The sequence below is a fragment of the Pteropus vampyrus genome, unplaced genomic scaffold (genome assembly GCF_000151845.1).
Source record: "Pteropus vampyrus isolate Shadow unplaced genomic scaffold, Pvam_2.0 Scaffold99, whole genome shotgun sequence".
In the NCBI taxonomy this organism is placed as follows: domain Eukaryota; kingdom Metazoa; phylum Chordata; class Mammalia; order Chiroptera; family Pteropodidae; genus Pteropus; species Pteropus vampyrus.
Genome location: NW_011888880.1, coordinates 2,954,563 through 2,979,537, shown reverse-complemented (window position 1 = coordinate 2,979,537; position 24,975 = coordinate 2,954,563). Strand labels below are relative to the sequence as shown.

At 35.0% G+C, this 24,975-nt stretch overlaps 1 protein-coding gene across 1 annotated transcript; it reads left to right on the top strand.

Moving 5' to 3' along the window:
- Positions 1–603: 603 nt before the first annotated feature.
- Positions 604–23,157, top strand: VCPIP1 (valosin containing protein interacting protein 1). Its single transcript, XM_011364603.2, has 3 exons — positions 604–3,610; positions 12,517–12,603; positions 22,178–23,157. The coding sequence occupies exons 1-3, from the start codon at positions 901–903 to the stop codon at positions 23,044–23,046; spliced, it is 3,666 nt and encodes a 1,221-aa protein (XP_011362905.1). The 5' UTR covers positions 604–900; the 3' UTR covers positions 23,047–23,157.
- Positions 23,158–24,975: the final 1,818 nt, after the last annotated feature.

The window sequence follows — 24,975 nt, the reverse complement described above, 5'->3', positions numbered from 1 at the left end:
AAAAGAAATGTGTGGCAGAAAAAAAAGACCTTAACAAACACTCCGAGAATCAATTCGCTATTTTTTTCCTTTTTCTCTTATGCCCTCCAGCCTAGGGAAGACCATTTCACTCAACTTCCCAGCCCGCCATATCGCTGGTCATTTATTTACTGTACCTTCTTCACTGAGAGCCTTCCATTTCCCTCCCCTTCTAGAAGTGAACTTCAGACTCTGCTTCCGACACACATTCTCTGTAACTCCGTTTTTACCAAGTTTCCCTGCATCCTTCCATCCGCCGAAGAGGGAAGTGAAGCTGGACGCACCGCAGTGCATCCTAGGAAAGGTGGTCTCTCACACTCTTTTGAGTGGGCCCAGGAGTAGGGAAGATGGCAAAGCCGATCCAGTTAAAACTACAACTCCCGGCAGGCAACGTGAGTGACTAGCTTCCTTTCTGCCCCCGCCTCTATTGCCTTCCTCTTCCTCCTCTCCGCGGGGGGCTGAACCGCCTGGCCTCACGGTATTTGTAGTTCTTTATGTACCTAAGATCCCAGCAGTCGACGGCCAGGAGAGAGGCTGGAGGACTCTAATTCCCAGAGGGCAGAGCGGAAGCTGCGCCTGCGCATTCTCCGTGAGGGCGTGTATGTCTGTGTGTCTGAGGGAGAGAGAGCGAGAGTCAGTGAGTGTGAGTGCGGGGTAGGGTGGTGGCCGTTACGTTCGGGGCAACGGCTACGGCAGTGGAGAAGTAAGAAGAGAAACAACGTCCGGTGCTTCCGCCTTCGCTTAGGAGGAGGAGGAGCTGGTAGGGAAAGGAAAGTGATTCGCTCTGGGCCTGGTCTAGACCCAGTCGGGCCGGTGGGGGTCTGGGCTATGAGCCTTTGAGGGTCGCTTGGGACGCGGAGCGAGACTCGAGAGCCGAGAGCTATGTCTCAGCCGCCGCCGCCGCCTCCGCTGCCGCCGCCGCCTCCTCCCCCTGAGGCTCCGCAGACTCCGCCGTCACTGGCGACGGCGGCGGCGGCTGCTCCGGGGGGCCTCTCGAAGCGGAGAGACCGAAGAATCCTCTCCGGAAGCTGCCCAGATCCGAAGTGCCAGGCGCGTCTGTTCTTCCCGGCCTCCGGTTCTGTCAGCATCGAGTGTACCGAGTGCGGACAGCGGCACGAGCAGCAACAGCTGCTGGGGGTGGAGGAGGTGACCGACCCGGACGTAGTGCTACACAACCTGCTGCGGAACGCGCTGCTGGGGGTGACGGGGGCACCCAAGAAGAACACGGAACTGGTAAAGGTGATGGGCCTTTCCAACTACCACTGCAAATTGTTGTCGCCCATATTAGCTCGGTATGGAATGGACAAACAGACAGGCCGGGCTAAGCTTCTCCGGGACATGAACCAGGGCGAGCTGTTCGATTGCGCTTTACTGGGTGACCGCGCCTTCCTCATCGAACCAGAGCATGTTAACACGGTGGGCTATGGCAAGGACCGCTCCGGAAGCCTCCTATATTTACATGACACCCTTGAAGACATCAAGCGGGCCAATAAAAGTCAGGAATGCCTCATTCCAGTGCATGTGGACGGGGATGGACACTGCCTTGTGCATGCTGTGTCCCGGGCTCTTGTAGGCCGGGAGCTCTTCTGGCATGCCTTGAGAGAGAATCTGAAACAGCACTTTCAGCAGCACCTGGCCCGATATCAAGCCCTGTTCCATGACTTCATTGATGCTGCTGAGTGGGAGGACATTATCAATGAGTGTGACCCTCTGTTTGTGCCACCTGAGGGTGTTCCCTTGGGCCTGAGGAACATCCACATATTTGGCCTTGCCAACGTGTTACATCGTCCTATTATTCTGTTAGATTCTCTCAGTGGTATGAGAAGCTCTGGTGATTATTCAGCCACATTTCTGCCTGGGCTCATTCCTGCAGAGAAGTGCACTGGAAGAGATGGTCATTTGAACAAACCAATCTGTATTGCATGGAGTAGCTCTGGTAGAAACCATTATATCCCCTTGGTCGGCATAAAGGGGGCCGCTTTGCCCAAACTGCCTATGAATTTGCTTCCTAAAGCATGGGGTGTGCCTCAGGACCTTATTAAAAAGTACATCAAACTTGAGGAGGATGGTGGTTGTGTTATTGGAGGAGACAGAAGTCTACAAGATAAATACTTACTTAGGCTTGTTGCTGCTATGGAAGAAGTCTTTATGGACAAACACGGTATCCATCCTAGTTTGGTTGCTGACGTCCATCAGTATTTCTACAGAAGGACTGGGGTAATAGGAGTTCAGCCTGAAGAAGTCACAGCAGCTGCTAAAAAGGCAGTAATGGATAATCGCCTTCACAAATGTTTGCTCTGTGGTGCCCTTTCTGAACTTCATGTTCCTCCAGAGTGGTTGGCTCCAGGAGGGAAACTGTATAACCTGGCAAAAAGTACTCATGGACAGCTGAGGTCTGACAAAAATTATAGCTTTCCCTTGAACAATTTGGTTTGCTCGTATGATCCAGTGAAAGATGTTCTGGTACCAGACTATGGATTGAGTAACCTAACAGCTTGTAATTGGTGCCATGGCACATCTGTGCGAAGGGTCAGAGGAGATGGGTCTATTGTGTATTTGGATGGGGACAGAACTAATTCTAGGTCCACTGGTGGCAAATGTGGTTGTGGATTCAAACATTTTTGGGATGGTAAAGAGTATGACAATCTACCAGAAGCTTTTCCTATTACTTTGGAATGGGGTGGCAGAGTGGTCAGAGAAACAGTATATTGGTTCCAGTATGAAAGTGATTCGTCTTTGAATAGTAATGTTTATGATGTTGCAATGAAACTTGTTACCAAGCACTTTCCAGGAGAATTTGGGAGTGAAATCCTAGTTCAGAAAGTTGTCCACACTATATTGTATCAGACTGCCAAAAAGAATCCTGATGATTATACTCCTGTAAATATAGATGGTGCTCATGCCCAAAGAGTTGGAGATGTACAGGGACAAGAGTTGGAGTCTCAACTCCCAACCAAAATTATTCTTACTGGACAGAAAACAAAAACTTTGCACAAGGAGGAGTTAAACATGAGTAAAACTGAAAGAACTATTCAACAGAACATTACGGAACAGGCTTCTGTAATGCAGAAACGGAAAACAGAGAAGTTAAAACAAGAACAAAAAGGGCAGCCCAGGACTGTTTCTCCCAGTGCCATTCGTGATGGTCCGTCCTCTGCACCTGCTACCCCTACCAAGGCTCCCTATTCACCAACAACATCTAAGGAAAAGAAGATCCGGATAACAACTAATGATGGACGACAGTCCATGGTTACACTTAAGTCATCAACAACCTTTTTCGAACTCCAGGAAAGCATAGCCAGAGAATTCAACATTCCTCCATATTTACAGTGTATTCGATATGGCTTTCCTCCTAAAGAGTTAATGCCACCCCAAGCAGGAATGGAAAAGGAGCCAGTTCCTTTACAGCATGGTGACAGAATTACAATAGAGATTCTAAAAAGTAAAGCAGAAGGTGGTCAGGCTGCTGCAGCACACTCGGCCCACACTGTGAAAGAAGAGATTGCTGTTACTGGTAAACTGTCATCTAAGGAACTTCAGGAGCAAGCTGACAAGGAAATGTACTCCTTGTGTCTTTTAGCAACATTAATGGGTAAGATCAATTTAACATGATATTCTTAATCGTGAATTTAATACACTGAATTCTGTTGTCTTTGTGAAAAAAAAAATCTATGGTCATTAAAAACTTTGATAAATATTTTAGGAGAAAATTATTTTCTTTAGCTTTTTGACAGTTAATGGATATTAGTGTGTTTCTCTACTGAGTAAATATTAAGAAAACATAAGAAAGTGAAAGTAGTCACAACCATCCCCAGATTATTTAAATATAACTTATTCTAATTTTTTTAGTAGGCTTGTAATATAGCTATTTAAAGCCTTTTTCATTCACCTTCTCCCTTGGTTCTATTGAACCTTCCCACCTTTCCCCTTTTCATTTATTTTTAAATTTTATTTTCTTGCATGTCATGTGATTTCAGGACTTCCTGTTTGATGAATTGCAGTTTCTGGTTTCGTATTCTCCCTGCCCTCCCACCTAATAGTCTTTCTCCTCCATTTCCTGTTCTCCCCTCCCCCTGTTCATCACATTTTTCTTATTTGTACATTAAGATTTGTGTTTAAGTAATTTCCTTGCTTAGTGATTGTTTGCCATCAATTGTAATGAACTGTTGTAACTTATGAGAAACATGAAGAACAGAGGTAGATGTTAATGGGTTGCTTAAGAAACATTTTTAAAAATTATTCATCATAAAGGGAAATGTCAGCAGAATATGTGATTTAAAGCTTTAGATGATTTGACATATGATCCAGTGGTGCACTTTTTACATTATTTTCATTTACTCAATCTATGTTTTTAAATCAATGTTAATATGCTTTATATAATAAGGCTTAAAGTAGAAGTAAAATTTAAATATATTACATATTAGAAGGACCTTATTGTTGCTGAGATTAGAGTTTTCAACTTGAAAAGTGATCTAAGTTTTGGTTCTGTTTTCTAAGAGTACTAAATATCAGTGGATTGGGCCTTGACCTTCCAAAATGAAGATTATTTAATCCTGACTTGTTAAATTTGGAGGGCCTAATAGTCCATAGGAGATCTAAATGCCCTCTACAAATTTATACTTGATATTGCTGATTTTATTTTGGCAGACATAGTCATTGAATTTGGGGGGGGGTATGTCAAGAAATTTACTAGGCACTTTATATATTTCTATCTCAGAGTTTTTAGTTTCTTAGATACTGCATGGAATAGAGGAAAGTTTGTGTGATCTTTGGAGTCAGAAAGACCTAGACTTTGAATCTCGGCTCCACTACTTATTAACTTAGTGATTTCAGGTAAGCTGCTTAACTCCTCAATATTCCAGTTGCCTCCTCTATACAAAACACCCCTTGTAGTTGGTATACAGGGCAACAGTATAATACTCCTAGATTTCTGAAAATTAAATAACATCACAGAATGTATAAAATTAGATATATACAGAATGCACTTTAAAAAACTGGCAGTCTTAGAGGTCAAAAACAGGAAAGAGAAGGTCTTCAATAGAAGATGAACTTTTGAGGATGTGGATCATATCATAACTAACCTTGGATGCTCAGTACCTAGTACAGTGCCCAATAGGTAGTAGGCACTTTAAAATGTTTTTGATTGAATTGAATAGGTGACATTAACACGTCTAAACAAAGACTGTGTCAGCAGAAATGGAATGGAATGGTCAGCATTGAACATTGAAAAAGAGTTGAAAAGCAGAATTTGGCACTGTTTATACACTGCTGTACAAAGGGAAAAGATGTATCATCTGGGGTTCATGAAAATTCTGGTAACTAGGAAGGTAATCTCTATTGAGGGCAGGAATATGTGATCAGTCCTTGCCATGGCTTGGCTGAAAGGTCTGTATCCCTTTACTTATTCTGTATTCATCAAGCATCTATTCTGATTACTCATTTAACTCGATGATATAAATATTGATGTGTAGGTGAGAGTAAAAATGAGGGTTATGTTCACTTGGAAGGCTGTGTTCTCCACTGTAGATTAATAAATTGGCACAGGTGAGCTTATGATCAGTAGTCTAAAAGTCTGGTTGGCATGATAATGTATTTCATAACAAAAATTAGTACAATATAATTCTGATTTATAATTAGTCACTTTTGATTTTGGTTGGAGGTTTCTGTACCTGAACATCTGAGTATACTATACTAGACTGTGGACTACAGTGAGTTCAGGACAGTGTCTTTCTGTTATGACCCCCTTCCCTCTTCACCTCCAACATTTGCATTGCTGCCCTTACAAGCTGCAAATTTCTTTAAATCTTCCCTTCCAGACACAAAATTTGAGCATAAAAAGAGAATTTTGCTAATTTTATAGTGGTAGCAATTGAGACTTTTTGCTTTCAAGTACTAAGACAGTGCCTCTCCTGTATAAGTTCCTACATAAATATTAGTTTTCTACCACTAATTCTCTTATAACTGCATTTGAATTCAATCTATAGAAGATATTCTTAATAAAAAGTGGTGTGTTTGTAAAAATGTCAACTTGGGGAAAGTTATATATATATATACAACCTTAAGTAAAGAGTGCTGAGAAATGATTGATGTTTAGATTGGAGTGGGTTAGAAAATAAAAAAGGATGGCTTACTTAGAAAATTACAAGTTTCAAAATGCAGAAATTACTTTATGAATTAACAAGTATAAGTTAAGTTGCTGATGTGTTAGTTTAGAAAATAGCCCATCAAGCCTGATGCTGTTCAAATATTTGGCTCCTGATTTAGGTTTAGGTTTTTTTTAGGATTTTAAATACTACCTTTTTTAAGAGAGGATTTCTCCTGATCACCTTATCTAAGGGTTTGAGAGATCTTTGCTAACCATTCTAAGTCGGTCTCCTCTATCATTTTATCCTCTTAATTTCTCTCATAGCACTTATTACAAGTTTTCATTATCTTATTTGTTGACCTACTTATTCATTCACCTCCTTCACTGTATTATAAACTCCAAAAAGGCAGAGATAGTAGCCTGTTTGATTCGCCAATGAAAATCCTGTCACTTAGTACAGGGCCTGACACTTATTAGGTGTCAAGTAAATGATCGTCGAATGAATGAATGCAGATTATTTCAGCAAATTGAATGTCTGCTATGAGTTAGAGACTGCTGGAGGTACAAAGATGAATGAGGCACAGTCCTTGCCCTCCATAAACTTACCTGCCGGATCCCAGCTGAGGGCTTCCCATACTTTTATTGCTTTCATCAAAAGATCTCCAGCTTTCTTTTCTCTATATATAAAAATTGTAAAAACTATGTAAAAATAGAGGATTGTATATCTTCATTAAATAGGCTGACTACTCGATAGTCAAGGATATGTGCTTTTTAATCATTGTTTTTAAGTAGAATAATATTAAATAGAATTTACATTTATTATGTATTTATGTCAACAAGACATTAAATGAATGCATCAGTCTTTTGCTTGGCATGAACCATTTATGGAACTAGTCACTTTGAATCTTGTGGTAGTTTTAAAATGAAATAACAATGTTTTACCTATAATATTTCACATTTTAATCTGCCTTATCCAGACCACTGGGGGGTTATTGAACAATTAACAATTGAACAACTTTTGCAGACTATAATCTTCATTATTTATATAGTATTGGAGTGACTGTAACTCTGGTATTACAAAACGTGTTATTAAATTTTATTGTAAACCTTTTTTTGTGGATTTTCTTTTGGAGATATGATAGATGGTACCTCGATTACCATAAATACTAGGCTAATTTATTTGTTCTTAGTATTCTAGTCTACTAAGTTTCTAGTTAATTTTCTTCTTCAAGAGGTAAAGACAGATGTGTAAAAAACAGAATTTGCTAGTTTGGACTTGCTTTAATGGAATTAAGCTACTTGTGGTATTTACCCCATTCACTACAAAGTTTAGCGACCTCTCAGGAGTTGAGAAACTTGTTTGATTTTTTTATACTTTCTGTTTCTTGGAAAAACTTTATGGATTTTTAATATACATTTTTTGAAGTGCACAATATTTTGTAATTTCATAATGCCTCTTGATGTTATAACTGTCTTAGGATTTTCCATAATTACACTTGGGATTCAACACTTGTTTTAGATGACATCGATAATATCGTATTGTACTTTGATTATTTTCTTCAAATGTTGGGTGGAGGACAGTTTCAAATCTAGATAGTATTTAATGCATATTATTATTCTTTACATGCCATCTGATAGCCCTTCTAATTTATTTATATACAGCATATTTGTAATGGAGCAGTCATAAAGTTGATTTAAAAATAATTCATATAGATATATCTTAAGATAAATGTGTAATGAGTGGTGATTTTATACTGTCATACTTTGAAGATTAAGTTAAACATTGATTCTGTTCCTTTCTGTACTCAGCTACTTTGATAGCTTTTATTTTCCTTCTTTTTTTTCCAAGATAATATTTTTAAAAATTCAAAGAATTCAAGTATGCATAAAATAAAACATGATAATTTTCTTTAACATTTGCACACCCCAGAAAGAATCAGATTCTCTGTGTGTGGCATACACATTTACACACAGGTTTGTGTGCATATATGTGAATGGTAAATACATCTTTTAATGCTGACGATGATGCCAAAAGCTGTATGAGCTGGATACACTTAAGGGATTGAGTAAAAGGAGAGAAACAAACATACCTTTTTTTAGAAATGGTTTTGGCTGTTGATAAGGTGGATGCATTTTTGGATGGGAGGATCTGTAGGAAGGGTGGAGAAGTGGCAACAGTTCTTTCAGCTAATGAATACCTTTAGGATTCTTTCTAGTAGAAGTAGTCTCATGTTTCTGGGACTACTATTTACATTTTGTTCAGTTTATTTTATGGTCATTTACAGAGGAAGGATTTGTGGAAGACAAGATGTGAACAGAGATTCTGCATGGTGGTGGTGTAGATTTTTTCTACATTTATATGTGCACAATATGTTGGATATAAGTATTTTACAATTGTATAATGAAGAAACAGTTGAATTATAAAGTAAAATTAATTGGAGGCTAACATAAAAATGTGAATTAATAGAATTCTTGCTATATGCTTTAACCAACTATTCCTATTCTCTAAGAGATTGTTTTTTAATGAAATGGCAGAAAAATAATTCTCCCACTTGTTTTTAAGATCTACTATCTTAGCAACTTTCAAATATGAATACAGTGTAATTAACTATAGTCAACATGCTGAACATTACATCCCTATGACTTATTTATTTTATAACTGGAAGGTTGTACCCAAAAGTCTTTCCCTTTGTTTTTGCTATGATTTTGTTTTACTAGATTCAAGAAGAAATACGGATAGTACCATTACTTATATTTTATCCATAACATTGAAGAACAGTTTTCATTGTGCTGCTTCAATTAAGTTTTTTCAGGACTTTATTCACACATTGTTAAAAGGAAAAACCTCATTCATACTAGTTATATACATTTATTCACCAAATGGTAAGAGTGGCTACTGTCCAGCACTGTGCCAGGCCCTGGGAATAGAAAGTCAGATAGGCCACTGACCTTTTCGTGACTGAAAAGCATCTAGTCTAGAAGGGGAACAGAAAAGTAACCTGCAGTGTGCAGCAAGGAAGGTACCTACCTAACCATCACTCTGAAGAATCCTAGAGGAAGACACCTAAGTTGAGTTTCATTCATTCATTTACTTAAAATTTATTGAGGTAACATTGGTTAATAACATTATATAATTTTAACTAATCAAAAACAGATTCACAAATGTAGTGGACAATTTGGTGATAGAAGGGAGGGAGGTTGGGGGCCTAGGAGAATGGGGTGAAGAGTTAAAGAAGTACAAATTAGTAGTTGATAGCTGGTCATGGGGATGGGGAGCACAGCAGAGGGAATGCAGTTAGTATTAATATGATGGCTAGATGAAGGGCCAGGGGAGGGAGGGAACAAATGGGGAGATCATCTTATGAACTATATAGATGTCTAACCAAAGTACTGTATACTTGAAACTAAAGTAAATAAATAAATTTGGGGGAAAATAACTATATAATTTTCAGGTGTACAACATTATAATTTGATATCTGTATACTTTATTGCATGCTTACTACCAAAAGACTAGTTTCCTTTTGTTATCATATATTTGACCCTCTTTACCCGACTTGCCCTGTCCCTCTCCCTCTTCCTTTCTGGTAACCACCATTCCATTGTAGGTATCTATCAGTTTGGTTTTATTATTTCACTTTTTTTATTTCCCATATGAGTAAAATAATATGGTTTTTTTTCATCTGACTTATTTCACTTTGCATAATAACTTCAAGATCCATGTTGTCACAAATGGCAATATTTCATCTTTTTAAATGGCCGAGTAGTTAGTATTCCATTGTGTATATATACCATGTCTTCGGTATTTATTCATCTGTTGATGGACACTTAGATTGTTTTCATATCTTGTCTTTTGTAAATAATGCTGCAGTGAACATAGGGATATGTATATATTTTCAAATTAAGGAATATATAGCCTTTAGGGAGCAGTGTGTTGCTTTATGAGAATCATGTTGGGCTATGATGAGAAATGTGAGCTAGGATAGAGGACAAAGGCTCTTAGAGTGCCTTTCATACTGTGAAAAAAGGAGCTTGGACTTTACAAAGTGGTTTTGGGGAACCATTAAACTCTTCTGAAGGCTGTATGGAGGAAGGATTTATCACAAGATCAGAGGGAAGACTAGTTTTGAGGTGGAGGCAGTAATTCAGGTAGGATATGGGCAGTGGAAAGCTGTATGAGACTGATAGGGGAATTGGGCAGTATCGTAATCCCTGCTTCCTAATCTCTAATTCCTTTCCTTGGTTCTATTACCAACAGACATGACTTCAGTGGGAAGTATTTGAATACCAAAGGAAGTAATTTGCCAATTTTTTTTTCTCTCTACCAGTTGTTGATGCCATGGATTTATGTGAAAAAAGACCATGAATAGTTCTGTCAAATTTGTTGTAACACAATTTGGCCTCTAGTAGAGGTTTAGTATTACTGGAAAGGGTATAAGCTTCTGAGGGATATACAGGATTCAAATCCTGGCTCTGCCACTTACTAGTACTTTGATCTAGAGAGAATTACTTAAGCTCTCTGGGCTTGTTTCCTTGTCTGCAAAATAGGGCTTAGTTGTGATGAGAAAACGAAACTCTACAGTGCCTGCTTAGAGCTGGGTAGATAATAGATGCAGGGTTGGATGGCAATAGAGCATGCACTATCAGTGGGGCCTCTATTGCCCCGAAGTGGGTGAAAACTGGTTCTTGGGGAAGGGAGAGGGTGAAAAAAATCTTACTCCGTTTAATGAATACAGCTCAGATATACATATAGTACTGAAACAGATAAACAGTATATCTCTAGTATTCAAATGTCATGGGGGAGGGTAGACTAGGAACAATATCTAAAAAGGATTCTTAGGGAGAGATAATGAAAACAAGATTGATAAACACTCCAATAAGAGTTCTTATTTCTTAGAGCTCTATCTGTTTAAATAAGAAATAGGTATGTAAAATACTAAGAAATGTCATTTTCTTACTTGTATTTAGGTGGTCAGTTCTGAAGAATTTACTATTTTGGTACCTGTTCAGATTTTTACCAAAAAAAAAATATATAAGTGTTACCATATAATTTTTTGATATATTTTTCAAGTAAATGATATCCTAGAGTATTTATAAAATACTAAGGACATTTAAGATAATAATAAATAATAAGGTAATTGATAATAACTGAAAAGTTGTCATTATAGAAATAATTTATCCAAATGAAGTTTAGTAAGTTTGTTAAACTTAAATGTAGCCATATTCTAGTAGTACTGTCTCGTTAGTGAATGAAGTGTCTATGTGTAAATAAATGTTGTAGTTAACTGAAACTAAGTGCCAGGGTTTTTAAAATTTATATACTTTAATCTGCTATACTCAATAAGTTTAGCCAACTGCCATGAAAATTCATATTGTTTATGAATGTGGAAAGGGGCTGAAGCTCTGTGAGATTATAGGTATGTAGTGATTAATTTCACATCATCAGTAACCTCCATTCAAAGCTCAGATCTGATAGTATAATCTTCTAGTAGGAAAGATAAAAGTTAACTTTTTCCTGTTAAAATTAACTTTAAATAAAGTCCCGATTATAAAAGTAGTACTGTATATTATCAAATTAGAAACGATGAAAGTATAAAGACACCAATCTCAAACCAAAAGTGGCTTTTCTGTTCCTTCCATTCTTTATTGACTTCTTCAATAGTGGTTATCATTTTTAATTTTTTCTTTGAAAGTTCGCATTGAAATAGACACTATCAAAGAATGTTCTTAAAATATGTTTTTGTGGAATAGTGGTTTGTCTAAAGGTTATTCTAAATCTTCTACAAGTTATTTTCCCCTTAAATTTCTATTTTAAAAAAGACTCTTTTGGAACAACAAAATGCAACATTAATTACTTATCTTCAGCCTACCTGTTTGCTTTTCTCTCTAGCCCCTCCATCTGTTTTTATTTGGTTTTAATATAAATATAGAAAATAACAATTTTCTACTTTTAAAAATTATCTTTCTATAACCTTTTCTGTTGTTCTAGTCCAAGGTTGCAAACTAGTTTTCTTGGAGCTATACTGAGTTTTCAGATCTACTGTGTTTAATACGTCCAGCATTGACTCATGTAGTTTTAAAGACATTTCTGAATTCGTTCCTACATTTAAAAATTGGGAGAATTCACATTAAAAACCCATACTTCTGGCTTCTCTTGAAAAGCCATATGGTCTTAAACATTGGCCTGTACTTTTCCATGAGAGCACTTGGCAGTCGCTGTCACCTTTCGATGGGCCATGCATTTTCTAGTGTGCCAAAACCCCATCACTCCATATCATCTCCCTATATGTTATACCAGGCAGCATCACTCATTTAGGAGATGTGCCTTGCAATCTCTACTAAAGTTTAATCCATATTAAAGCAACCCTGGGTTGAACTCCTTTGTTGCTAATACTGTGTCTGTTTTCATCTTACAGGAGAAGACGTATGGTCTTATGCAAAGGGGCTTCCTCATATGTTCCAGCAAGGTGGTGTATTCTACAACATTATGAAGAAAACCATGGGTATAGTTAATTTCTAATTTTATTCTTAGATACTGTCTTTACTGAAGCTGTTACAGGTTTAAGAAAGTTCAGATAGTATTCTTCTAAAACTATTCCCAATGTTAATTTTCAGTATATATTCTTCTTTAGCAGTCTGCTTAGTTAAAATGGATTATTATCCTGATATGGTCAGCTATGTTTTCTGCTATAATATTACTAAAAATCCCCTATCATTTTCTTGCTGCTATTTTTTCATTTAAATTATGTATATGATTCTTAACAATTGAAGACAAATTGTGAAATTAGAAGCAGATTTGGTTATAATGCTAGTGACTATCCCAGAACTTTTTATAATGCTAGTGACTATCCCAGTATTTTTATTGTTGTGTTTTGGCTATGATTATTATATACCTCACTGCTTTCTGGATTTTAGAAAACAGCTCATTTTACATTTATTTTCACATCACATGTGCATTGTTTACAAAGATATGTGTGGATGTTTATCTTCATAATTTTAAGGTTTTAAGAGAGAGGATGCCAGTGTGTGTGTTTGGAACTCACGTGCATTTTTTGAAGGATTCGATGTGAATGCTTTTGGTCTTAAGAGTCAGTCACTCTGGCTTATCTCACTTCACTTACCTGACCTCAGTGTACATTAAGTACATCATCTCTTCCTCACCTTTTTTCATTCTTTAACACCTGCCCCCAACTTGGCTATTGTAGAAATGCTCAAACATACATAAAAGTTGCAAGAGTAATATAATGAACCCTTATTTATCCACCCTCCAGCTTCAACAATTATCATTACATTTCTACCTCCTTTTCAACTGGACTATTTTTAAATTAATCTCAGAGATAATGTCATCTGTAAGAACTTAATTATGTATATCTTTTTTCTTTTTAAAAAATAACTACGATACCATTATCACATTTAAAAAATACAAATAATAAATTTTTAATTATCACGAAATATCTAGTCAGTGTTTAAATTTCTTTGATATTTGATTATCTCAAAATTTTTTTTCCCTTGGTGTTTTTGAATCAGAGACCAAAGAAAGAATGGCTTGCTTTCTCCTTCCCTCCTTCCTTCCCTGCTTTTCTCCTCCCTTCCCTTCCTTCCTTTCTTTCTGAGAATTAGTGAAGCATAAATTGCATACATTAAAATTCATCCTTTTGGGTATATTGGTATATCACTTTTGACAAATATACAGTCATGTAACCACCACCACCACAATCGAGATAGAGAATATTTCCATTATTCCAGAAAGTTTCCCTGTGCCCCTTTCTAACTAATCCCTTATCCTGACCCCTAGATTTGATTTCCGTTTTTGTGTTTGCCTTTTTCATATCACCATATAAATGAAATTATGTGTGTGTAAACTTTTGTGTCTGGCTCCTTTGATTTAGCACAGGGATTGGCAAATTATTGCCCCTGGGCTATATCAGGCCCACTGCCTGTTGATATAGTTTTATGGGAGCACAGCCACACTTATGTTACAATTGTCTGATTGTTTTGCCACAACAGTGGCAGAATTGAATAGTTGTGACAGAGGCTTTATGGTCTACAAAACCTAAAATATTACCATCTTGCCCCTTTACAGAAAAAAATCGCCAATTTCTGTTTTTAGCCTAGTGCTTTTGTGATTCATCTGTCTGGTTCCATGTATTAGTAGTTTATTCCTTTTTATTGCTGAGTAGTAGTCTATTGTATGTATCACATTTTTAAAAATCTATAACCAGTTGAAGAACTTTTGTGTTTTTTTGTTTTTTTCTTTTTTTTAGTTTTTGGCTGCTATAAATAAAGCCACCAAAAACATTCATTACAAGTCTTTGTGTGGACATATGTTTTTACTTTGGCATATACTTAGGATTGGGATTGCTGAGTCATATGACAAGTATATGCTTATCTTTTTAAGAAACTGCCAAACCATTTTCTAAAGTGGATGGACCAGTTTGTATTCTTTCTAGCACTGTATTAGCGTTCCAGTTGCTCTGTATCCTTGTCAGAACTTGGTAGTATCAGTTTTTGTTTTTAAAACTATTAAAATACGTTTATAGCACTATTTCATAGTGGTTTTAATTTGCATTTCCCTAATAACTAATGATGTTGAGAATCTTTTCATGTACTTATTTGCTCTTTTTTCCCCCCCATTTTAAAATTGGTTAGAATTTTTTCAAATTGAGAGTTTTTTTATGTAATGTGGCACACATTATTTATTAGATAAGTGTTTTGCAAGTATTTTCTCCCAGTTTATAACTTATCGGTTTATTCTCTTAACAATACCTTTGGAAGAGCAGAGGTTTCTAATTTTGATAACCAGTTTAACAGTTTTTTTCTTTTATGATTTATACTTTTTTGTTCTATCCAAGAAATCTTTGCCTAATCCGAGGTCACAAAATTTTTCTTCTATATTTTCTTCTAGTAGTTTTATAGTTTTAGGTTTTACTTTTAGGTTTATGATGCATTTCAAATTGATTTTTTTGTATACTGCAAGGTATGAGTTGAGGTTTTTATTTTATGTGCAGATGTCCAATTGTTCTAGCTCCATTTGTTGAAGAAGCTATACTTTCTCCATTGAATTACTTTGATACCTTTTTCAAAATCAGTTAATCATGAATTACACACTTGAGAATGGTGAATTATATGTAAAATGTCAATAAAGTTATTTTTTAAAAATCAATTTACCATATACATATGGGCCTATTTCTAGAATCTTTTCAAAAATTGTTTTGGATATTCTAGATGCTTTTGCTTGTCTGTATACATTTTAGAATCAACTTGTCAATTTCTACAAAAAAAGTCTGCTGGGACTTTTATTGTGTTTTGTTGAATATATAGACCAAATTGAGGACAACTGATATTTGACAACATCAAATCTTCCAATTCTTGAAAACATAGTATTTCATTTATATAAGTCTTTTTCTTACCAAAATTTTGTACTTTTCAGTTTATAATTATTGCACATCTTTTGTTTGATTCGTCCCTAAATATTTCATGTTTTGGGATACTATTGTAAAAGAGGCTTTTTAAAAATTCCAGTTTATTGTTCATTACTTATGCACAGAAATAATTGTTTTTATGCTTTGACCTTGTAGTCTCTGGCCTTGCCAAACTCACATATTATTTCTAATAGTTTTTCAGCAAATTCTTTGGGATTGTCTACATAGGTCATCATATCTTTTACAAATACAGTTTTATTTCTTCCTTTTCAATCTGTACGTCTTTGATTTCTTTCTCTTGCCTTGTAGCACTGACTAGGAGTGGTGAGAGTGGACATCTTTGACTTGTTCCTGATCTTAGGAGTAAAGCATTCAGCCTGCAGGTCCTTTAGAAAGGCTCTTTATCAGGTTTAGGACATTCCCTTCTATTCCTAGTTTACTGATAAAGTTTATATTGTGAATGGATGTTGAATTTTATCAGGTGCTCTTTTCCTGCATCTATTGAAATGATCTTATGGTTTTTCTCTTTAATTTGTTGATAGGATTGAATGCATTGATTGATTTTTTGTTTTGTTTTGTTTTACCTTTTTATCAATTTTTTAATTTTTCAATTACATTTGACATTCAATATTATATTTGTTTCAGGTGTACAGCACAGCGGTTAAACATTTATATAACTTACAAAGTAATCCCCCCGATAGTCTAGTACCCTCTTGACACTATGCAGTTTTTACAACATTATTGACTATATTCTTTATGCTATACTAATTTACATCCTTGTAACTATTAATTGATTGAGTTTTTTGAATGTTGAACCAACTTTGCTTGGTGGATTCAAATTGCTCATATCTCGTTTGAGTGTTTTTGTATATGTTCATTTTGTATATGTTCATTTTGTATATGTTCATTTTCATGAGGGATAATAGCATGTAGTTTTCTTGTAATGATGGTTTAATATGGTGGTGTTGGCTTCATAAAATAGAGTTGAGAAGTGTTCATTTCTCTTCTGTTTTCTAGTAGATTTTGTAATAGTTTTAATATTTTTTTCTTAAATGTTTAGTAGAATTCACCAGTAAAGCCATCTGTGCTTGGAGTTTTTTTGTTGGACAGTTTTTAACCACAAATTTAATTTTGTAATAGAGTTATCCCCTTCTTCTTGAGGAAGCTGTTAATTTTGTCTTTGAAGAAATCCGCCCATTTCATACAAGTCATCAATTTTATTGTCCTAAAATTATTTATAATATTCCCTTGCTGACCTTTTAATGTCCGTTAGGTCTATAGCTCTTTCATTTCTGATATTGTACCTCTTTTGTTTTGTGCCTCTCTTGTTTTGCTGACCCTTCCAGTTAATGGTTTATCAGTTTTATTGATCTTTTCAAAGAAACAACTTTGGTTTCATAGGTTTTCTCTATTGTTTTTCTGATTTCAGTTTCATTGATTTCTGTTCTTATCTTTATTTTTTACTTCCCGCTTCTTGCTTTGGGTTTAATTTGCACTTTTCTTTCTAGTTTCTTGAAGTAGTAACTTAGATTATTGATTATAAATTTTTGTTTTCTAATACAAGCATTTAAAGCTATACATTTATCTCTGACACTCCTCTTTTTTACATCCCTTTTATTTTAATATTCCATCTTTAACTTCATTCTACCTTCTGAAATATATTGATACCAATTAATGGTTTTTTAAAAGTTAGCATTTGATTAGGATTGATTATAATAATGGGGGAAAGAACAATTTTTTCAACAAACCGTGCTGGGACAACTGTATATCCACATGCAAAAGAATGAAGTTTGACCTCTACCTCACACCAAATAAAAAGTTAACTCAAACTAGCAAAAACCTAAATATAAACGCTAAAACTAGAAAACTTTTAGAAGAAAACATAGGCATAAAACTTCTTGACTGGATTAGGCAAAACATTATATACGAGAAGTATAAGCAACAAAAGAAAAAAAATAGTTAAATAAAAAGCAAACTCTTGTGTTACAAAGGACACCATCAAAAAAGTGAAAAGACAACCCACAGAATGGGAGCAATTTTTTGCAAATTATATATCTCATAATAGATTTGTATCTAAAACATAAATAAGTCAGCAATAAAATGGCAAATAACCCTATTAAAAATGGGCAAAGGATCTGAATAGACATTTCTGCAAAGAAAATATATAAATAGCCAATAAGCACATGAACTGATACTCAACATCATTAACCATTAGGAAATGCAAGTCAAAACCACAATGCAAGTCAAAACCAAAATCACACTTCTGGAATAACTATAATAAAAACTGTGAGGAAGGACATAGAGAAGTTAGAATCCTCATACACTGCTGATGGGAATGTAAAATGGTGCAGCTGCTTGGAAAAAGTCTGGCAGTTCCTCAAAAGAATTAACATAGAGTAACTGTACAACCCAGCAACTCTATTCATAGCTGTATCTCCAAGAGAAATGAAAACATGTGCATACAAAACTTGTATACAAATGTTCATAATAGCATTATTCATGATAGTCAAAAGAGAACCCAAATTACCGTCAACTTGTGATTGGATAAATAAGATGTGGTATATTTATACAATGAAATATTATTTGGCAAAAAAAGGAATGAAGTATTGGTACATGCTACTTCATGTATGAACCTTGAAAATATGCTACATGAAACAAGCCAGTCACAACAGACCATTTATATGAAATATCACAGAATAGGCACACCTGGAGAGACACAGAGTAAACCAGTGGTTGCCTACGGCTTTGAGTGGGATGGAGAGAGGAAGTGGAAGTGATTGCTAATGGATTTGGATTGCTTTTGGGGGTGATGAAAATGTTCTAGAAATGATTGTGGTGATGGGTGCACAACTCTGTGACTATGCTAAAAACCATTCAATTGTACCCTTAAAATGGGTGAATTATATGTGATTTATATCTTAATAGAGCCAATATATACATATATATTTTAATGTTACCTATGGTATTTATCCTTATTAGGTAGTTTAGAGCTTTGGAGTAAGAACATCTGAGATCAAATTTTGGTTCTACCACTTATGCCCTGTGTGAACTTATTAGTTTTTTTATTTGTGAAGTGGGTATGGTAATCTCAATTTTGCTGTTAGGATCAGATGAGATTGTGCAGATAAAGCAGTTAGCAAAGTGCCTGGTACTAAATAAAGACTTAGCTAATGTTCGTTGTTATAATTAGAATTCTAAATGTTACTTCCAGAATTTTATAAAATTCTGTTGACTGTAACAGCCATTTGAAACGAATCAGCATCAGAAAATTATTTTATCTTTCAAAATATAATTTCTTCTAATATTTGTGGAAAATTTTTTATCTGTTTAGGGCAGATTCATGTGGCAAATGATTATTATAATCCTGTGGTTAAAGGACCAAAGCATATCAAGTCTTCCTCACTCCCAAACACAAACTGATACCCTCCAAAAATTGGAATAAAAACATACTTCTTGTACTTCGTTCAAATCCATTCTAACAGATAGTTATGTCTACATTTGAACAGAACTATTGCCCAATATAACTAAAGTAGATTATTAATATTCCTATTTATATTTCAAAAGGTATTTTAAAATTAATTTGCTTAAAATGTAGTAAGTTTCCTTTCAGGTTCTTATACAAAGATAAATACAGAAGATGAATGGCAAATTTAGTTTTAACAGTTGCACAGATATCCTTTAACTTACAGTGTTTAGTTTTGCTTGCATTTGAACTTTACAAAAATGTAATGCTGTATACATTCCCAGTGACTTGGTTCTTTTATGCAGTACTTTTTCAAATTCATGTTGAGGGTTCAACTATAGTTTGTTCATTTTCACTGCTGCATAGTAAGTATTCTATTGTGTGTTTTTAATATAATTCATTCATTGTTCTCCCGATGTACTTTTGAGTAGTTTCCTGGTTTTTGATATAATGAAGAATGTAGCTATAAATATTAGTATAGATGTCTTTTGATGTATATGTGTAATGGAATTTTTGATATGTGATATAGAAGGTTTAATACATCTTGATTCTTAAAATTCGAAGGACTATACAAATTATATAAAACCTAGGTGATTATGCTTAAAGAGATCACACTTAAAGTATTTGTGTTGATTTTTAATATGTATTTTAAAATTTTTAAATAATGTAAAAAGTCTACAAACTGTAGAAGTGGGAAACAATACCTGTAACTTTAAAATATTTGTCTTATACCTACTTTTTTTGGCATGATTGTAATTAGAGTAGATTTTTTTCTTGCTATTTTACCATCATGTACATTTTACTGTATATGTGAGGCATGCTAGGTCTCTTATTTATATTAGTATTAATAGCTGAATATTACTTCCATCGGGTAAATATACCATAATTTTCTTAACCATTCTCTTGTTGAAAGCTTAGAGTGTTTCCAGTGTTTTGCTGTAAATAATACTGTGATGAACATGCGTGGGACTATGATTCTTTCCAGGGGTAGCCAAGGGAAAGCATCTAAGCAGCCTGGAAACAATTACAAACGCTTCTTGATCTAATAGAGGAATTAACTATTGATTGCCTGATTTATATTAGGCATTGTGGTATGTGCTTTGCATGTTTTCTGATTTAATCCTCAAATAATAGTGAAATGAATAATATACCCATCATTACACTTACCTGATTGAATTATAATGATTTGTTTCGGTCTCCTAAGAATTACATCTTATTTTTGAATCTTCAGAGTTTATTTTAGTTCCTGGCACATAGTGTCAGTGGGTGTTCTCTATTAAAATGAATGTTTAAAAGCTTTGCCTAAGTGGATCCCTGACCTTACTATATTCAAAATTCTCTTTGCTACCTTGGTTTCCTGAGCCATGGTTTACAGACCTCTGAGGTAGGGAATTAGTAGACAGTAAACTGACTTCAGGGTTGTGCCCCAAAAGGTGCTATTTAGACCACATTTCTGACTTTAATTTTTGTATGTCTGTTTTTGCTAGTTATCTCTGTCAAAAATGTGCCAAGAGGAAATTCTAGTTGGATTTTTATTAGTTGATACTTTATTTATTTATTTGAAACTACTGCATGTTGCTTATTCACTTGCAGTTTAGTTCTTTTCTCTGGTTATTTGGAATATTCACAGTAAGATACATTAGAACCACTCTAGCTTTTTTCAGAGGAAGGAGGAACTATTCTTAATAATCTACAAAACTGGAGACAACCTAAATGGCCACAAAGCATTCCAGAGTCTGTCCATCCTCCCCAACTCTGAATGTGTGTAGCACTTATTGACAGTTTCATTCATTTTTAACTAGCTTGCTTTTGCCTTTATATTTTGCCATAAACATACACATATGTACCATATAATAGTAAAAGTTTTCTACTTCATTTTTTTTAACAGAAAATTTGTGGTTTCATAAAAATTGAAAACCCTTATTTTTGCATACTTAGACTATACTTAGAGTGACAAAGTTAAAAAGTAAGGATATTGGATAGCTTAAAACACACAATTTTTTTATACCCAGGCTGCAAAAGTTGTAAAATTTTGAAATACCATGTAGTAAGAACAAACTGCTCAACTAGAAAATAAAGGAAAGCCTGCTTTAAAGTTCTGTCCTCTACTGCTCAACTAGAAAATAAAGGAAAGCCTGCTTTAAAGTTCTGTCCTCTACTGCTACGAGAAGTAGAAGTTAATTTCACTAGGTCATTTGAGGAGCATCCATAACTCAGGCCTATTTTGGTGGTTCTGACCTATCAGAGGGGAATAAGTAGTAACACGAAAGACAGCTATTTCAAAGGCATTGAATAAGATCTTTTTAATTTATTGTGACCAAGTGTCAGCTCTTATAATTATCTTGAAGTCACAGTGTATTAATCTTAGCTTTTCATAATTATCCTGAAGTCACAGTGTATTAATCTTAGCTTTTCTACATGTGCCTCCATAACCACTACTTTAACTATAGAATATCTTATTTTGAAAGTACATGTTTTTTATATTTTTGAAAAATACATACCTATGGCACGCTGAGAAAACAACTTTTATTTATTTACTTTTATTTATTGGTATTCTGTAATTCAGTAGAATAACTTATGAATTCAACACACTATGCAACATGTTTGTGTAACACTTTACCCTAATAGGTATGTTTTGCAAAGTTTATGATTTGAATTTTAGTAAATGAAAGTGTATTTTCTTACTGCTTTACTATAAGCAATTGCTATACTAACACTACTGCTAATGTTTTCCTTATAGCTCATGTTTCAAGCTCCTTTCCTAACTTTGGGATAAGTTAGTGATATATATATATATATTTTATCATTTAGCCATATTTACTTTATGTCTATACAAATACATAGGTAATACATGTATGTATTTTGCTGAGCCATTTTAGGATTAATTGAAAGTATCATGACATTTTGCTTTATAAACATTCAACAAATGTCTTTCAAAAACAAGGACATTCTCCCAATGCAAAATGATATATTTTTAAATATCCCCTGTGGAACTACTTTATGGTCTATAGTGATGTTTCTTTTTTATAATAGTATTAAATTTTATTAGTAAGTAAATAAGTTATTTTCTAATTTTGTTTTGAAAGTTATCTATAAATTATTATTGAAAATTCACTATTTTACCTATCATTATCTTTACTATACTTTTCAAGTAAGATTTTAATATGTTAAATATCTTTTCCCCTTCTTTAGGTATGGCTGATGGCAAGCATTGTACTTTTCCACATCTGCCTGGCAAAACCTTTGTCTATAATGCTTCTGAAGATAGACTGGAGTTGTGTGTGGATGCTGCAGGACATTTCCCCATCGGTCCTGATGTCGAAGACTTAGTTAAAGAGGCTGTAAGTCAGGTTCGAGCAGAGTCTACCACAAGAAGTAGGGAATCAAGTCCCTCACATGGGCTATTAAAACTAGGAAGTGGTGGAGTAGTGAAAAAGAAATCTGAGCAGCTTCATAATGTAACTGCCTTTCAGGGAAAAGGGCATTCTCTAGGAAGTGCATCCAGTAACCCACACTTTGATCCAAGAGCTAGGGATACTCCAGTTGTACGGAAGCATAACACAGGGACAGACTTTAGTAATAGTTCCACTAAAACAGAGCCTTCTATATTCACAGCTGCTCCTAGTAACAGTGAGCTTATTCGAATGGCTCCTGGAGTAGTTACAATGAGAGACAGCAGGCAGATTGATCCTGATTTGGTTGAGGCCCAGCGAAAAAAATTGCAGGAAATGGTTTCTTCTATTCAGGCTTCAATGGACAAGCACTTGCGGGATCAAAGCACAGAGCAGTCACCATCTGATCTTCCTCAAAGGAAGGGAGAAGTCGTGAGTTCTATGAAGTCTGGGACTCTTCAGACTTGCCTACCTGAATCTTTTTCTTTAACTGGTGGCACTGAAAATTTGAATACAGAAACAACTGATAGCTGTATGGCAGAGGCACTGGGAGCAGCATTTGCCACAAGGTCAAAAGCACAAAAGGGAAATTCTGTGGAGGAGCCTGAAGAGATGGATAGTCAAGATGCTGAGATGACAAACACGACTGAGCCAATGGATCACTCTTGATTTAATTAGAGGCTAATAAAGGCAGAATGTTTATTGTGAATATGTAATATTTGTTGGCTGGGCCACATAACTTGATTAGTCATTAAAAATCTTGTACGTATATAATTCAAAGATTATATCTTGTTATTCAGTGCATGATAGCAAGTGTGTGATTGGCAATAGCTTTTAATATACTGCTGCCCAGGCTGGCTCTGAATTCCTATAAATTAGTTATTAGATCCGCTGAGATGAGTTTCTTCCATATATGTGGTTCATTGGAAGTTCTTTGTAATTTTAATTCCATGAAAGTCTTAATGTTTCAAACATGAAAAATCTCTTGCTAAATATGTTTGACTTCTGAAAGGCTAGTACTGGGAGGGAATGAGATTTTGCTACTGTTGATGTCTTCAAGGTAACCATCCCACATATTTACTAGAGTGTCATAGATTTATATAATTCGAAGGTTATCTAAACTAAATTGTATCTTAAAATTCATAAAAGGATTTATTAGACACTGGGATCCTGACATTTCTGTGAATGTAAACATTCATAGAGAGATGTATTCTTGGTGAAAGTATCTTGACAATAGAGTGGAAATGATAAAACATTTTGCTGAGTTGAGCAAGGTTAGGGGGAAAATATCTATTCTAGAATGATAAAGTCAATGTGATTGAGTAATGTTGCTGTCTGAGCCAACACAGCCAATTGTGTGCTCTGTTGTTGATAATATGTTACCATTATTTTTTGAATCCTGGCCTGGTTAAGTACCACCAAATTTTTTTCTTTAATCTTGCAGAAAAGTCGATTGCAAAGTGTGGTAGAAAATATAAAAATAATGGTAGCAGTAGTTAATCTCTAATTTTCAAAGTTTGTCAGATTCAGAGAATTTATAAAGAAGAATTTATCCTTGAGTTACATTGTTCTACGATTTTGATCAATGGTATTTAAGCTTATATATGCTAAGTGTCTTTGACCCCCTTTGAACCAAAACTCCTTTTTTTCCCCTTGAGTCTATAAGATTTTCTTTATTTGTTGGCTTCACTTGGATTTCGATGCGAATTTTACTGCATCATTCCCTGATCAACTGGGCATTTGCTTAAATAGTGTATTCATCAAATCTTTAGTGCCAGTTTTCTCAAAAAGCAGCTTTCATGCTTATTCCTTAAAGACAAAGAATGTTTATCTGAGATTGGTATTGCACTATTTTATCCTATTCTGCAAATCTGTATTCTGAAATGTACATTTCAATTCATCTTTTCCTCTGTTCACTGAAATTAAGTTGAATTGGATGGATGAAAGACAAAATGTATGTTAATACAATCTCTTATCTAGAGCATTCAAAGCCTGGCTGTCTCTGTTTGCACATGTAACAGATACAGAACTGTGTTTGCATTCTAAGAAAATGTACATTAGCAAGTGTATTATCAGGTGTTTAAAAATCTCAACCTGTTGATTTATAAGGAATATAGACAGTACTTTAACTTGTGTTTCCAAAGAAGGGAGGTTTTGGTTTTCTTTCTATGAAAGTATCTCCCACTGAATCCACTTACTAAATGGAACTAGTCCATTTTGAATAAGGAAAGAATGGAAAATCTAGACATTTGCAGGTGATATCTGAGCAAGATATATATTTGGGTTTTATCACATCACATTTTTTAAACCGTATTTTATCTCCATTCTTCTAAATTTCAAGTATCTTTATAGCTAAATAGCAAGGAAATGTAGAACTTTTATATTGTGCACTAGTTTTGCATAAAAAACTGCAGCTACCAAATATTTCCCATTTAGTTAGTATAGGTGACTTTTGTGTATTAAACTAAAAATTGCAAATATCACTAACCACTATAACTATTTTTGGCTTTTTCAGCCATTGGTTTCAATGTCTCTATCTGCCCCTCCCCCCCCCGCCTTTTTTTTAGTTTAAATACAAGAAAATCTTAACAAACAAAT

Excerpts from the sequence above, each read along its gene's own strand:
- VCPIP1 (XM_011364603.2), top strand. The coding sequence starts at position 901 with ATGTCTCAGCCGCCGCCGCCGCCTCCGCTGCCGCCGCCGCCTCCTCCC. Across the intron at positions 3,611-12,516 it reads TCTTTTAGCAACATTAATGG|GAGAAGACGTATGGTCTTAT; the intron begins GTAAGATCAATT and ends TTCATCTTACAG. Across the intron at positions 12,604-22,177 it reads CATTATGAAGAAAACCATGG|GTATGGCTGATGGCAAGCAT; the intron begins GTATAGTTAATT and ends CCCCTTCTTTAG.